The following is a 16102-nucleotide window of genomic DNA, read 5'->3' as shown; positions in this document are numbered from 1 at the left end:
TTTATATTTTTAACTCTCTTTTTTAATAATTTAATATAGATGATCTTAGAATTAAAGGGTTAAAAAATTTTCAACATAATAAACTAACCACTAGACTAAATCAAATTGGTTAAATTAAGTTGTTGGTCACTAACGCAAACAAAACATGTTATATCATGAATTATTCTTAAATTATTTTTACTACTTATACAATAGAAAAATACGCCTAACACCTTTGAATTAAACAGGAGAAAAAATATCATTTCAAAATTACAAGGTGATCTGGATAATACTTTGTTGGCATATATTAGTACACGTTTTCATAATCTATTCTATTATATAAAAATCGAATTTTTTCACTTAATAATGGAGCTAACGTGACATGCTTCTAAAAGTGTTTTCTGATATATTTACTTTAACTCATTAAATCAAATCAATTACAAATAAAATAAATATATCAATAAATTAATTTAATTTATCCAAATCTCACACATTTTATTAGATCTATTTTGTGATAGTTTTTTTGTGGTTTTTATAATTGTGGCCTAATTAAATATACGAAATTGTTCATATTAAGTCATTCAATTAAGTAGGGGTTATGTAATCATATAACATGTATGTTTATATTTAGCATTTTTGTATTATAATTGGTCTCAACTCTTCTACTGATAGAAGATTTTACTTTAAGTATTTCAATAGTTTTGGTAGGCAAACTAAGTTTAAGTTTGTTTTAGATGGAGGGATTTTATGAGTAAAGACCCAATTCGGTCCTTGTCCATTTTTACGAAGAACAAAGCGATCTCTGTTAAAAAAAAAGGGACATTTCGACCCTCAACCTTTTTATTTTGGGACAATACGGTCCCTCTGTTAAAAAATTCATTAAATAATAATAAAAATTAATTTTGTGGGGAGTTTTATTTGTATTTTGTGGGGGTTTTAAAACCCCCACAAAAATCTTTTCAACAATATAACTAATTACTACCACTACTACCATTATCTTTTTCATCCTCATTATTATCATTCTTACTTCTATTATTTTTATTGTGTAACCATATTTTATCATCATCATTATCTCCTCTACCGTCATCATCACCAATACTAATATTATCAACATTAAAGTTCTCTTCTTTCATTTCTTATTCCATGTTATTTTTTTTCCTTTAAAAGGTATTATACTATAATTACTTTTATTTTGTGGCATCTTTTCTATCAATGGTTTTTCTTCACTTAACCATCATTGATGAAGGAATTTTTTAAAAACAAAGTTATTAATAGTTTGTGAAGGTTTAAAACCCCCACAAAATACAAATAAAACCCTCGACAAAATTAATTTTTATTATTATTTAATAAATTTTTTAACAGAGGGACCGTATTGTCCCATAATAAAAAGGTTGAGGGTCGAAGTGTTCCTTTTTTTGGGACAGAGATCGCTTTGTTCTTTGTGAAAATGGACGAAAACCGGATTGGGTGTTTACTCGGATTTTATTGCAACCTACAAATTGCAACTTGGGGATGTTTGCACATATCAATAAATTAATAATTGTATTCAATGAGTTTGTACTAAAAATTTAAAATACCACTGAATATAACTGAGGATTCTACATGCAACATTAAACCTGATTTCTCTCAAACAATGTTGTTGCTAAAAACTAAACTTATAATTTGGGATGAGACTCCAATGGTTAGTAGGTATTGCTACGAAGTACTTGATAAATGCTTGAGTGATATTATGAGATTTTCTCTAACATATAATAAAAATTTGTCCTTTGAAAAAAAATGGTTGTACTAGGTGGAGTCTTTAGACAAATTCTTCCTGTCATTCCATAAGGGTTGAGACAAGATACTATTCATTCAACTGTAAATTCGTCTTACTTTTGAAAGTTTTGTCTGGTGCTCAAACTAACAAAAAGCATAAACTCTCTATAGGGACAACTACTTTAGATTAAGATGAGGCAAAGCAATTTGATGGGTGGTTATTGAAAATTGGTAATGATATAATAGGTGACAATATAGATGGTGAATCTGAGATTTTCATTTTTTAATAGTTCCAGTAAGATCCCACAATGGGATAAAGTTCGAACCAACATATATAAGAGCATACAAGACAAGCAAAGAAAAACAACAACCCACAAAATGACCAAATAACATAATTAATCAATACTCAATCAAGCATCAATATGAGTCCGAATCGATATGTAAGACTCTTAGTTCAGGTTTCTCATATATTATCCGTATCTCATTCTGTTGCACACATGACTTGACCCTTCATCCATGTTCTACACTAACGCTCTATCTCTCATTCTATTGCATTTAGATTCAAATTCTTTCCATTGAAGACTTTTTCATTTCTCACCTTCTAAGTGTGTGTTTGGATTTCAGTTTGCAAACGGGAGTTTGAATAGAATTGATTTTGCAAACTTGATTTTGATGAAAAGTAAGTTTGTATTGAAGTGATTTATGTTTGGCATCTTTATATCAAAATGGATTATAGTAAAATAAATATGGTTTGGAATACACTACTCAAAATCACTTTTAGATGAAAAATTACTAAAATAGACATCAACTTAAATAATTTTTTATATTATCCTATCATTTTAATTTAGATATTTGAATAATCTTATTAATTAATTTTATAATAAAATTAATATATATTATTTTAAATAAAAATAACATATAAAAAATTAAAAATTAGCAAAATAAAATTATATATATAAGAGTTTTTTTTGTGACTATATATATAAGAGTATTTAATCTGTTATATTTTTTAAAAATTTTAAGTATTAACGTAAAAATGTTAATTTAGTATTTTTTTATATCGTATTTTTGGTTTAATACTCTTAATAATTTTATTCTTAATATTATTTTAGAATCTAACGTGTATGATTTTATTAATATCTATGATTAATTTTTTATTTAATTGTCTTTTTTAATAGGATCATAATCTATATTATAAAAAAATTACAATAAAAAATTATATATACCAGAATTATAATTATAAAAAAGAATATTAAAAATAATAAAATTAAATATTTATCTTGACAGTGATGGAAACAAATCGAAAAGTTTTTGATAATGTATTTTATATAGTATATTTTTAGTTCTCTTAGTACTCTTTTTTAGTACCTTATAATTTTTTACTATTATTATTATTATTATTATTATTATTATTATTATTTATGGTTAATTTTTTGTTTAATTTACTTTACCTAATGGAATCAATAAATCATATTATAAAAAGATAATAATAATATAATATACAAAAATTATAATTATAAAAAATGTATAATGTCAAATAAAAATTTAACAAAAAATAAAAATAATAAATAATAGAAAAAAGAGCTCATATAAAGAGAAATAATAAGAAAAGAAGGCCAATTCACCAAATAAGAATTTCATAAATAATACAATAACATGTCTATAGGATAAAATTGGTAAAGAAAAAATAGATGTTGAGGGTAAATGGCTAAAAGCCCGTTGGCAAAACGCAGAAGCTAGAAATTGTTGCTTCTGGTAAACGTGGTTTTAAATACAAAATCACTTCTGCGTTTGCCAAACTAAAAATTAGCCAAACAAAAATGTGAAGCTTTCAAGGAGCTTAAACGTACTTTTTCTTCTCAAACGAGTTTGCCAAACACACCCTAAATATACTAGATAGTTGTTAAGATCGTCATAACCTTAACCTTCTTTTCTCTTCTAACACTAGGAGCCTCCAGTCATGAGTTGAAACAGAATCTGACATCTCCTGGCCATGACTACGCAATTTGCCGTCTTTTAATGCACCTCAACCACAACTCTCAGGCCAAGTTACATGGGATATGTCTTTCAGAAGATATTGTTATTCCTTTTTTGAACTAGACGTTTCATGAATTGGTTCATTTTTCTTATCCAAATATTTTGAAAAACATGAATTCAAAGGATTTTTTTTAAAACTAGAACTTATACAGGATGTCTTTGGTATGAGTTGAGAGATGGATCGAGAACTTGTGGGTTGAGGCTGATGCCGGATCACTTGACTGAGGCAATGGGGGGAGGTACCTGCAAAGACACTCCGACGCTCAAGTCAGAATAAATTAATTGTTTACTCACAATTATGCCAGGTAGAATTTTTTATTCTCAAATAATCGTTCTGGAAAGTGCTTAGATATTTAGTAATGATTGTGTTTGAATTAAGACACACAAATTATGTATGAAAAAAAATTAATATAAAAAATTAAGTATTTTGGTGTTAAAAAAAATATTTTTTATGTTATTGTAAAAAAATTTTAATATTATTTTTTTATAAAAAAAGTGATTGACATACATATATTTGAGTAATTTTTATTAAATTTAAATCAATTTAATTAGATTTAATTGATAAAAATATTTAAATATATAACGAGATTAGTAATTTTAAACTAAATCGAATTTGAATATATTATATTTAAAATAAGTAAATAAAGACGCATTTATTTATAGATACAAAATATTGAGACAAATATATAGAGACAAATTATATCCAAAAACACTAAATTAATATATTTTATATTTATTCTGATAGAAAAAATAAAAAAATATTAACAAAAAATATAATTTATTAATTTTTTATAATTATATTTTTTATTATTATATTTTCGTTTCAAATTTTTTAAATTTAAAAATAAAAATAAATTAAATTTTTATAATTTATTTTAATTTATTATTAAATAAAATATTATATCTCTATTTTTTATGTCCAACTCTTGTTATTGGTATCTTATCTTGTTTTATGTTGTTCCAGAAACAAACGCAAGATAAACTAGTTAACTGCTGAGATTTGAATTAGATGTGGGGCCAGACAGATTAGATTAAGAATCTAATTCCTGATGCGGAGGATTCGAAACCCTCTTGTGGAACATTGGATAGATCTGGAGCTCCAACTCAAGCGCAGATCATTCACTTCCTCTCACCATCGCCGGCGCCGTCTTCCTTTAGGTAAACCTCTGTTTTACTTCTTATAGAATCTCCATGTATGTTTTCTTTTGTAAATTAAATGGCAATACCGCTGAGATTTGAATTTTAGTAATTATATTGTTTTTGATTTCTTATTCCTCCTATATTGTGGAGTTTCCTCGTACGTATGAGGAGGGGTCCCATTCCTGATGATGATGATGCTGTTCCGACGAAGGGGAAGGTTGTCACAACCACCGGGGGATGGCCGGAACTGCTCCGCTGTACGACGACAAAACCACACCCTATCCTTCTGGACGAGCTCATAGCGGAAATCCTGCTGAGGATACCGGCGAGGTCTCTCGTTCCATTAAGGAACAGCGTCTGCAGTTCATGGAGAACCCTAATTTCCAGTTCCCAATTTGCCAAGGACCACCTTCGGCGTTCAATGGAGGTGGATCCAGGCTTGACCCACCCACTCATGGCCTATTATAGCCAAACCTACTCATACCCCATAATCGGAGTGTTCTCCGTACGATCTGTGATGGAGAACCCTCCACATGAACCCACCAAAGTAGTTCCCTATGAGGGACGACGCTTCCGCCTCATCATTGGCTCTTGCAATGGATTGCTGTGCTTGCACGATGAAGAGCGCCAGGATGGATTCATAATAAGCCATCGTGCCATGCTGTGGAACCCCTGCACTGGATTCACCTCTCAGCCGCTTGAAATTGGAGGTCTCCTCTCCACTTGCGGATTCGGTTATGATCATGTGAATGACAAGTATAAGCTTTTCGCGATTCTGGATAACAAATCACGCATGTTTACATTCGGCCCAAAATCTACCTGGAGAACAATCCAGGATTTCCCCCGTTGCAATTACAGGGGTTATCTGGTGGATCGTGTAGGGCTTTTTGTAAGTGGCACTGGCACTCTTAATTGGCTTTTTCACCGCTATCTTAGTTTTGTGTGGGTTCTTTCCCTTGACTTGGTCAAAGAGACTTTTAATCAGTTTTCCCTTCCCAACAGGGATTCAGATGATGATCACAGGGTGACTCCCCAATTGGGTATCTTGAGGGATTGTCTTGCTGTTTGTTATGAGACTAAGAAAACTCATTGGACTGTCTGGTTGATGAAGGAGTATGGAGTTCCTCAGTCTTGGACTAAATTGGCCATAATCCCCCACCACCCGCTACTCGGTCGTCGTCCTTTAAGCCTACAGCCTATATACATGTTGAAAGATGTTCTTGCTATTGCTCCGAGTGGCAAGTTTGTTTTATGTAATTTAAATGATGGCAGCATAGATATTCCTAATATTGACAGCTCCACTGATGGCATGCCCAAACTTTGTCCTTTAACTCGGAACTCATCTGGAAGGATGTTTCAACTCTATCATGAAAGCTTAGTTTCACCGTTCCACTTTGGTCTTCCAAGTTGCTCATCTGAAATGCGGTTAATTAAGCCAAGCCTATAATCACTTAAAGATGGTTTGTATTTTGGGTACTTTTTTGGAGAAGGATTTCCTACACTATCTCTTGAATCCATAACTTTATTATCATTAATGTAGTGCCTTGTTTTTTTTTTTTTTTGTGTTTTATTTTTATAGGCTCTGTCTAACTGTCTTCATGTTTAATGTTTTTTAATTAGGTTCCTTATGAATATCGATATTCGTTTGGTTTAGTTAGAATATGTATTTATCATGAAATGCTATATAATTTATGTTTTGTATCGGTTCGATTTGACAAAATTGCGAGTGCAACAGCTGCAAAGGTTTAGGTGCAACGTGCAACTGCTACGTAACACCATATTTAACATGGAAATATGTCAACCATAGAGATTAGTTTATCAAATAAACCTTTTCGTTATCATTAATTAGAATATAAGAACGATTCAATCAATAATAATCTTGTATGCCAATCTTGGCCTTCCTAAGCTGGTGAAAACAAAACCCTATTCATATGACCTTTTTTTATTAAGCGTTTTAGTTCGTGTGTATGCTGTGCTCTGAAGTGTTTTGAGAGACATTTAGAATGAAAACAGGTTTAAATCCTAGAAGAGATTGTAAATACTTTCTGTTTATTGCATGCTGATGTGAATAAAGGTGAATATGTAAGTACACTCCTAACAAAATCATTACATTTTGAATTTCAAATAAACAACTAATGTAACTACTTGTATTCATTTTTCAACCAGAATAATCAATGTCTATAAAGTACAAACTACCTTGAGTCTGAATAAGGATATAAATACACTGTGGCAGTCACTTCTCAATAAAGTAACCTCTAACAGCATGCAATTCTCTTAACAAGCTATACACTCTGTTCCATCTCTAACTAAAACAGCAAACATTGGATGCAAGCTGTATAACAAATAATTCATTCAATGATCTCACAATGATCTATAATCCTTCACCATTAAAATTTCGCTCCATAATTTTCGTGGCACTTGCTCTATCTTTGTTCCCTCTTGCCATGCTTGACCGATACAAACCCCATGGACCTATATGACGGATATATATATAACAAGTTGATCGTTGAAAGGGTAAGGATGTTTAACTGAAAATACCAGAGAAAACCGAAATTAAATAAATTCGGCACGTGCCAGCACCTTAAGCGATGCATAGCCACCCTGTTTGTTATATGTTGTATAATCACATAACAGAATAAGAAACCTATGAAGTGGTAAAAGGGTCAAGAAGAAAACAATAATACAGTAGTAGACCATGCTGAAATCTATCATAGAGATGTTTAGAGTAAAAATATGGCAAGTTTAGAATTCAGTTAATGGTATGAAGATGCAATATGAACTTACAGTCATAAACACATTGTATGAAAGAAACAAATGGTGCTTACCAGGTTTTGGAAAGCCTTGTGGGAATCCTTTCACATAAAAAAGTCCATCCCCAAATTCATATGCTAAATCACAAGGCTGCTCAGTTGACATAACTTGCTTAATGTCTCTCACTGCAAAATACAAAGGAGCGAAAGAGTCAGCAAATGGGGCCAAAATTGATCCACCTGGGTTGTTGTGAAATACAGCAAATGGCACAAGCATCAAGAATTCCAGCACCTAGCTCTAGAAAGGGAGTTGGAAAACAAGTCAAGGGATTACAATCCTTTTTTCCACCGGCAGCAACACCTGGAGCTCAACCAAGTATTAAAAGTGTTCTCCAAAGCAAAGAAATTGTGGAGAAGTGTGATATTGCTATTGCAAGATGGATGATGGATGCCTCTGTGCCATTCAATGCGGTTAATTCAGCTTATTATCAGCCGATGATTGATGCTATTGCAAACATGGGTGCAGGGTATAAAGGGCCAAATTACCAAAGAGTTCGTGGATATTTGTTGAGTAAATTGGTTGAAGATGTAAAGAAGATGATTGAAGGTTATTGTGTGATTTGGAAACAAACTGGATGTACTATCATGGCTGATGGATGAACTGATCGTTGTAGACGTACTTTAATTAATTTCTTAGTTTATTGCCCTAAAGGAACTGTTTTCCTAAAGTCAGTTGATGCTTCTCATATCTCGAAAACTGCTGAGGCTTTGTTTAAGTTGCTTAGGGATGTTGTGTTATTTGTTGGTCCTGAGAATGTTGTACATGTAGTGACGGATAATGCTGCAAATTACGTTGCTGCTGGAAGGTTGTTGGAATCGGAGTTTCCTAGATTGTATTGGTCTCCTTGTGCGGCACATTGTATTAATCTGATGTTGCAGGATATTGGGAAGTTTGTGGAAGTGACTGAAACTGTGTCACAAGCTTCAATGATTACGAAATATATCTATAATCACTGCCATCCTTTGTACTTGATGAGGCAGTTCACAGGCGGCCGAGAAATACTTCGTCCAGCTCCAACTCGATTCGCCACTAATTTCATTGCTTTGCAAAGTATTTTGGCTCAAAAGGATGCATTGAGAGCTATGGTGACATCTAGAGAATGGACAAGTTCAGCTTACTCTAAAGAAGCCAAAGCAAAAAAGTTTGTGGATCAAGTCTTAGATTCTAAATTTTGGAATCAATGCACTGATATTGTTAAGCTTACGGAGCCACTTGTTCATGTATTGCGTATTGTGGATAGTGAAGATAGAGCTGCAATGGGTTTCCTTTATCAAGCTATGTATAAGGCTAGGGAAGACATGGTGAAGAGGTTTCAAAAAAGAAAGAGGGTTGTTGAATCTTATTTGAAGATTTTAGATTCACGTTGGGATTTACAACTTAAAAGAAACCTTCATGCTGCTGGTTATTGGTTAAATCCAGCTTTTCGATTTAATTCTGCAGAATTTGACAAGCACAAAGACACAATTTTTGGCCTACTAGATGTGATTGAGAGGTATGCTTACGGTGATGCTGATTTGATTACTAAATTGACAAATGAGAAGAGAATATTTAAGAATGCTGAAGGAGACTTTGGGAGACAGTCTGCAATACGTGAGCGAAGCACTGTGATGCCTGGTAAATTTTGTATTAAAATTAGTTTTTTATGATTGTGATATGTTTAAGATTTGATTTTTATGATTGTGATTGTTTTCTTTTTATGTTAAGATCAATGGTGGGAATCTTATGGATGTGGAGCACCAAACCTGCAAAAGTTAGCAATTCGTGTTTTGAGTCAAACTTGCAGTTCTTCAGGTTGTGAGCGTAACTGGAGCATTTTCGAACACATTCACTCAAAGAAAAGGAATCGGTTAGAGCATCAAAAGCTTAATGATCTTGTTTATGTTCATTACAACTTAAGGCTACAACAAAGGTACTTTTTTATTATTCTTTCTTGAAGGCATTATTTAAAATTTTTAGTCATAATAAGAATAATCAAGTTAATTGATAATATAGGAACCGAATGAGAAAGCAAAGTTATGATCCAATTTGTCTTGATGCATTTGAGGATCATTCGGAATGGATAATGGAAGATTCACCACCATTTTTAACTCCTGAAGAAGTTGATGCTTTACGGAATGATCTTGCAAATATGTCTCTTCAATCAGCTTTAGATGATTTGGGTATGTTGTTGTTAGGGATGATTTTGTAATGCTTTAACCAAATGTTTTGCCGTATTATTGATTATGATTTGTGAAACATTATTGAAATGCTAGATGAATTGAATCTGGAAGATGATCGAGATGATGGTGAAGCTAATAATACTTCTGTGGAAAATGCAAATCAGAATGAAACCAATAAGGATGTAGCTCCAGATTTGTTAGATGAAGAAAGATTTCCAGACTTTGAAGTTACTCCTTGGATATAATCCATGAATTGTTGTTTTCATTATGTTAAATTGAGTTGTTCATGTAATAGACTAATAGTACTAAATTTTATGTTTATTCTCGTATTACTACTTATTTTTAGGATTTGAGATTTAATGTTTATTAAAATATTATTGGAGATATGTTTTTTAACTTTTAATTTTTAAGTTTTTAGCTATTTTATACATTTTATTTATGTGGGACCGGGTTAACCGGTTCAACCAGTGACCCACCGGTTGAACCAGTGACCCAGTGACCCAGTAGCCTGACCGGTTCGATCACCGGTTCGATTCTGACAACTATGCATAGAAATTATATACGAAGAAGATTGAAAAAGAATAAAAAACATTAAAAAAACTGTAACATCAAGTCCAAAAACCTTGAAAATTTTTTATGTTAAAGTTAAGAAATTTATGTTTCACAGTTAAAAATTTTTGTACTATTTTTCATGTGAAGAAAAAGTGTGTAATTCAGACTCTGGTTTATAAATTGTAACTACAGTAATTTTGTTTATTGCATGCTGATATGGATCTATTATATATTTTTAATTTTACAAACAAAATGTGTCACATGTTACTTTTTCATTGTAATTAGAATTGAATCTTTTTTTTCAAAATTAAGAAATTCTTGCCTCCTCCAAACTAATTTTACAACAAAAATGTGCCACATGTCACTCTCTTATTGCAGTTGAAATTAAATCTTTCCTTTCAAAATTAAAGAGTTCTCCCCTTTTTCATACTAATTTTACAACCAAAATGTGCCACATGTCACTCTCTCATTGCAATTGAAATCAAATCTTTCCCTCCAAAATTAAAGAGTTCTCCCCTCCTCCCTCTTCCTTTCTTTATATCTCTTATTCCTTCAACCACTCTATCTATTTTATATATCATTATTAATATCAATGACTAATTACTAATTTGACAATCAAAATATGCAACATGACATTCTTTAATTATATTAAAATTTAAATTAAAATATTAAAACTGAAATATACCTATATTATGTATCATATATTACTATTTAATTTAATAATCAAATATCTCACATGACACTCTCTTATTAAAATTGAGCGAAAATATTTTTTTCCAAAATCAATAAACTCCCTTCCTAAATTCTCTTATCTACCTCTCTCCATTTTTCTATTTTTCTCTACCATTTTTACTCTATATATAATTTATATTTTATATTAGTAATTTTGACAAATCAAAATATGTAATCCGATATTTTTTTATTATAATTAAAATAAAATTATTTCTTCCAAAACTAACAAACTATCACTGTCATTCTTCATCTTTATCTTTCTCTCTCTTTTCTTTCATTCTCTATTTTTTCTACCTTTCTGTTCTACAGAAAACAAAATTAACAAAATAATATAATTCAAATAAAAATTTATTATTATTATTATTATATACATTTTTTTAGTTTTAAATATTCACCACTTATCTTTCTAATCTATATTTTTATTTCTCTTCTTTCAAATATTTATTATATATAATTTGAAGATAATACTAATGTTATAATTAAAAATTAGAATAAAAATTTAATTGTTTTAAAAAAATTAATTTAAATTAATTTTATAACTATCAATATAAATTTTTTATGCTAATATTTAATTATATTTTTATATACATAGAGAGAAAAAATATTATTTTTAAATAACAAATATAAAAATTAATTATTTCAATTTGTGCAACAGACTTAACACCTAATTAAATATAAAAGTATACACGTTAAATTGTTTCAAATTTTAGATAACGAATATTAAAATTAATTATTAATAAAAAATTAGACATTTTCATATAAAAATAATAACTAAAAATCTTATTATTTGATTTTTTATCTATAGAAACCTTGGTCTTTTTAGTCAGAGACTTTTGTCAATCTACAATATTTTTTGTAAAAGTAGTTTGATTTTATAAATCTTTTGTGCCATGCATAATCTATACTGTCAGAACAAAGTAGATTGTAATTTTTAAAAATGTATATTTCGGTAATGTTATTAAAGACAAAAATACTAGTTAAAGTGAATAGGTAAGTACACTCCTAATAAAATCATTACATTTTGAATTTGAAATAAACGACTAATACAACTACTAGTATTCATTTTTCAACCAGAATAATCAATGTCTACAAAGCTATGATCGAAACACTGGCAGTCACTTCTCAATAAAGTAACCTCTAACAGCATGCTATTCTCTTGACAAGCTATACACTCTATTCCATCTCTAACTAAAACAGAAAACATTAGATGCAATGCAATCATATTTCCTTCATGCATGCCTTTGAGACATTCGCACGTTACTATCACTTGGCAAATACACAAACTGTATAACAAATAATTCATTCAATGATCTCACAATGATCTGTAATCCTTCACCATTAAAATTTCGCTGCATAATTTTCTCGGCACTTGCTCTATCTTTGTTCCCTCTTGCCATGCTTGCCCTATACAAACCCCTGGACCTATATGACGGATATATATAACAAGTTGATCGTTGAAAGGGTACGACTGCAAATACCAAAGACAACTGAAATTAAATAAATTCGGCACGTGCCAGCACCTTAAACGATGCATAGCCACCCTGTTTGTTATATGTGGTATGAGGAAGTATAGGGAGCCAATAAAGTATATGTACAATGTGTACAATGGGGGTTTAGAGATGTTCGATTCAGTAGGATATCAGATGTTTATTATCTCTGGTATCCGGATGGTTATTCTGGATAGTATGGGTGTATTGTGTTTGAGAAATTAGTAGTATTTTATCCTGGATGTTCATTTTTTAACTCATATTGGGCCAAATAAACAGCCCATTGTATATGAAGTGGTAAAAGGGTCACCAAGAAAACAATGACACAGTAATAGACCATGCTGAAATCTATCATAGAGAAGTTTAGAGTAAAATTATGGCGAGTTTAGAATTCAGATAATGGTATGATAATACTATGAAGATGCAATATGAACGTACAGTCATAAACACATTGTATGAAGGAAACAAATGGTGCTTACCAGGTTTTGGAAAGCCTTGTGGGAATTCTTTCACATCGAAAAGCCCATCCCCAAATTCATATGCTAAATCACAAGGCTGCTCAGTTGGCATAACTTCCTTAATGTCTCTCAGTGCAAAATACAAAGGAGCGAAAGAGTCAGCAAATGGGGCCAAAATTGATCCACCTGGGTGGTTGTGAAATTCAGAAAAAGATGTTAATAGCAAGGACAATCAAGTATAACCTTGTAACCATGATGCACCCACAACCCATAAGGGCACCCCAAAGAACAAAATAATGAAAAAAGGTTGATCAACTCGAATGCATTCCTCAAAGATCCTTCATTAAACCACAATGACATCAGCATATTTAAAGGAAGACTAACATTTGAAACCTCTTCAATCTCCAACTATAGTTCTATGCTCGACATTAAGAAATCACAATCTAAAAAAGTGAAGAGTGATACTATACAAGGTTGACATCATTATGGAGAGATTTCAAATATTGTAATTAGAAAATTTAGATGTTTCTTATTTTCTTTTAATTTTTCCTTCTGTGTATGGGCACATATTCTGTTGATCTGTTCTAATAATAGCTATTTTATTTGATCAATATGAACAATCAAACACACCAAATCAATCATAAAAGTTCCTCATAAAAGTTGTCACTTGTCACCATTTCTTTTTTACTTCCTCTCTAGCAGAGAAAATTGACAAGTAAAATTGAATGTTCATCTCATCAATTACAATATTGCATGAATATACAAAGATTCAAGGTATAAATCAATTAAAAATACTATAATGTTACTTTTTTTTTCTTTCTTTTGTTTAGCCTACTTGCTGCTGCAAGTGATTTGAGATAAAAGTGATATACACAGTTGGAACACTGCAAACTAGAGATATATAAGAAAAAGAAATGGTACGTAAGTTCATCGCCATATGTCACTTGAATCAGTAACTGAGCAAAGGCATCCATGCATTTCTCAGTCAAAAAGTAATAAACTTACCAATGAGACGTCCATAGGCCTTCCCATCAGTGCAAGAAAATATAGCCTTTAAAAGTAGCAGAGGAATCAACCAGAGTCTTCAAATAAATTTTACAAGAGCAAAGAGCAAAAAGGAATTGTGAGTTTACCTTTCTGTAGGAATTTATCCAGGAAAGTGGCATCGGTCCTATGACACAAATGTTCAAAATCAACCTTAGCTTTTAAAGATTAAGACGGGCTAAATATGGAAGGAGAATTATACACACATACACTCTCTCTCTTTCACACATACAGAAAATTTCTTTTTTTTTTTTTCTTTTCTTTTCAACCAAAAAAGATACATTCAAGTACAATAGTAGAAGAATTTTGCAAGCAGAAGCTATTAAAAAGAGCAGGATGAAATCGCAGAGAAAGAAACAGTTCCTAATTCAACTTAAGGGATTCTAAAATAATTATTCAAATTAGAAAATTTTTGGTATCATAGTTCAGGAGCTAAATAGGGAAAGACATTTTTTAATCACTCTGATATATGTTTACATGAAACTAAGAAAAAGAAACAAGTCCATAGGCCTTTTCATGGGGACTGTATTTTTTAATTCATTTCCATTTTGCTCCTCTCCAAGAACAGCATGGAGTAATGGGGAACAGAATGCATTCATTATATTAATGTATGACCAGTACCTACAATAACAATGAACCGATTCACCTGACTAACCTCCGGTTGTTCGGCAGTTATAATATTCAAGCATAACATCATCTTTGTTGGAGTTGGCGAACAACTGCGATGCACTTTTCTTTACAAGTTTGGAATCCTCATATCGCGAACCTGCTATCTGCCAAGCGATTGATACAAGTCTGCAAAATTCTCCCAAAGATATACACTCTCATACTTAGTAAAGATCAATTTGGAATACAAATTTAAGTTACCGAATATAAGTATTTCCATAAAGGAGAGAGGAACATACCTAGGTTTTAACAGAAGCAGCAGCCGATGACGTCTTTCCTCAGGAATATCTTCAATCTTTTTCCTGAAAATGAAGGTGACATTATTGAACCAAAAATCTAGTTGCAATGTATTCCCTCACAGCAGCACACCGACATTACATAATCACAAATGATAATCATGGGATAGACTATGAAGCTATGAAGCACAAATGTGATACAATAGGACATGGTAGCATATAAAATTAGTACAAAAGTCACAAACTTTCATATTTTGTCTTAATAATAATAATAGTAACAGAGACAAATGAAACTATTTCCTATAATTGATGACATCAACAATCAACTAAGATTCCACCAACTACTAAAGAAATGGAAAGCTTCGAAACATTGTCAGTTAACTCATAATGATAAGTAAGACAAATGGAGCATTTCCTATAATTGATCAAGAATCGACAAAAAGTTCCATCATCATAATTCATAAGTGTGAAGTGTGAAGCAGAGAGAGAGAATGACTAACCAAAGATAAGCAGCAGGGTTATAAGAAGAAGGGTCTAAAGGCACTAATTCATTAGGAGGATCAAGAAACGTGACCACATCCTGTTCATCAAAGTAAACCCTTTTCCCATTTGGAAGCATCTCAAAGGGCTTATCATCCCAAGGGGACACGTTCACTTCACTGCTTCTTCTGCTTCCACACGCAGCTCCCAAACCTGTTACCAACAACCAAAAAAGAATCCAACTTTGTCCTTTGAGGTTTGTTTGGCTGATACATACCAATATATCAAATTGAAGAAGCAGCAGCATGAGGAAGTAGTAGTGTTACTGTTGCTATGTGACTGACCTGCGAAGTTCGGAAAGCGTGGATGGAGACGGAGGAAGCTGGTTTTTCGGGGAAAGGAGGGAGGAGTTGAGTGGCGCCCCCACCAGCACCGAGTTGGAGTTGTTGATGCTGCTACCTCCATGGGAGAAGGTCGCAACCTCGCAGGTAGAGAGGTTGGTGAGTCAAACGCTGCGTAATGAATATGCACTCACTAAACGCAATGTCGTTTCAGATAAATATACA

At 31.7% G+C, this 16102-nt stretch overlaps 3 protein-coding genes across 5 annotated transcripts; 2 read left to right on the top strand and 1 right to left on the bottom strand.

Moving 5' to 3' along the window:
- Positions 1–4722: 4722 nt before the first annotated feature.
- On the top strand, positions 4723–6467 carry LOC130950509 (F-box/kelch-repeat protein At3g23880-like). 2 transcript variants are annotated; one of them, XM_057879031.1, is made up of 3 exons: positions 4723–4929; positions 5062–5800; positions 5914–6467. In XM_057879031.1, the coding sequence occupies exons 2-3, from the start codon at positions 5075–5077 to the stop codon at positions 5923–5925; spliced, it is 738 nt and encodes a 245-aa protein (XP_057735014.1). In that variant the 5' UTR covers positions 4723–4929; positions 5062–5074; the 3' UTR covers positions 5926–6467. The 2 variants fall into 2 exon arrangements, with proteins under 2 accessions (XP_057735014.1, XP_057735013.1); XM_057879030.1 differs by having other exon boundaries at positions 4724–4929; positions 5062–6467.
- Positions 6468–7925: 1458 nt separating this feature from the next.
- On the top strand, positions 7926–10258 carry LOC130948163 (uncharacterized). The gene is made up of 5 exons (XM_057876881.1): positions 7926–8268; positions 8359–9336; positions 9427–9631; positions 9715–9881; positions 9975–10258. The coding sequence occupies exons 1-5, from the start codon at positions 7926–7928 to the stop codon at positions 10124–10126; spliced, it is 1845 nt and encodes a 614-aa protein (XP_057732864.1). The 3' UTR covers positions 10127–10258.
- Positions 10259–12145: 1887 nt separating this feature from the next.
- On the bottom strand, positions 12146–16087 carry LOC130947605 (uncharacterized). 2 transcript variants are annotated; one of them, XM_057876307.1, is made up of 8 exons: positions 15881–16087; positions 15557–15749; positions 15060–15122; positions 14810–14949; positions 14244–14281; positions 14116–14161; positions 13132–13296; positions 12146–12587 (listed from the first exon to the last, which is right to left on the bottom strand). In XM_057876307.1, the coding sequence occupies exons 1-8, from the start codon at positions 15999–16001 to the stop codon at positions 12478–12480; spliced, it is 876 nt and encodes a 291-aa protein (XP_057732290.1). In that variant the 5' UTR covers positions 16002–16087; the 3' UTR covers positions 12146–12477. The 2 variants fall into 2 exon arrangements, with proteins under 2 accessions (XP_057732290.1, XP_057732289.1); XM_057876306.1 differs by having other exon boundaries at positions 12148–12633.
- Positions 16088–16102: the final 15 nt, after the last annotated feature.

The sequence above is a fragment of the Arachis stenosperma genome, chromosome 9 (genome assembly GCF_014773155.1).
Source record: "Arachis stenosperma cultivar V10309 chromosome 9, arast.V10309.gnm1.PFL2, whole genome shotgun sequence".
NCBI lineage: Eukaryota > Viridiplantae > Streptophyta > Magnoliopsida > Fabales > Fabaceae > Arachis > Arachis stenosperma.
The sequence above is the reverse complement of the archived record's forward strand: the minus strand, read 5'-3'. Positions and strand labels throughout refer to the sequence as shown.

Excerpts from the sequence above, each read along its gene's own strand:
- LOC130947605 (XM_057876306.1), bottom strand. The coding sequence starts at position 16,001 with ATGGAGGTAGCAGCATCAACAACTCCAACTCGGTGCTGGTGGGGGCGC. Across the intron at positions 15,750-15,880 it reads ACGCTTTCCGAACTTCGCAG|GTTTGGGAGCTGCGTGTGGA; the intron begins GTCAGTCACATA and ends TGTTGGTAACAG. Across the intron at positions 14,950-15,059 it reads CTGCTTCTGTTAAAACCTAG|ACTTGTATCAATCGCTTGGC; the intron begins GTATGTTCCTCT and ends AGAATTTTGCAG.
- LOC130948163 (XM_057876881.1), top strand. The coding sequence starts at position 7,926 with ATGGCACAAGCATCAAGAATTCCAGCACCTAGCTCTAGAAAGGGAGTT. Across the intron at positions 8,269-8,358 it reads TGTAAAGAAGATGATTGAAG|TTTATTGCCCTAAAGGAACT; the intron begins GTTATTGTGTGA and ends TTAATTTCTTAG. Across the intron at positions 9,337-9,426 it reads GCGAAGCACTGTGATGCCTG|ATCAATGGTGGGAATCTTAT; the intron begins GTAAATTTTGTA and ends TTTTATGTTAAG.
- LOC130950509 (XM_057879030.1), top strand. The coding sequence starts at position 5,075 with ATGAGGAGGGGTCCCATTCCTGATGATGATGATGCTGTTCCGACGAAG.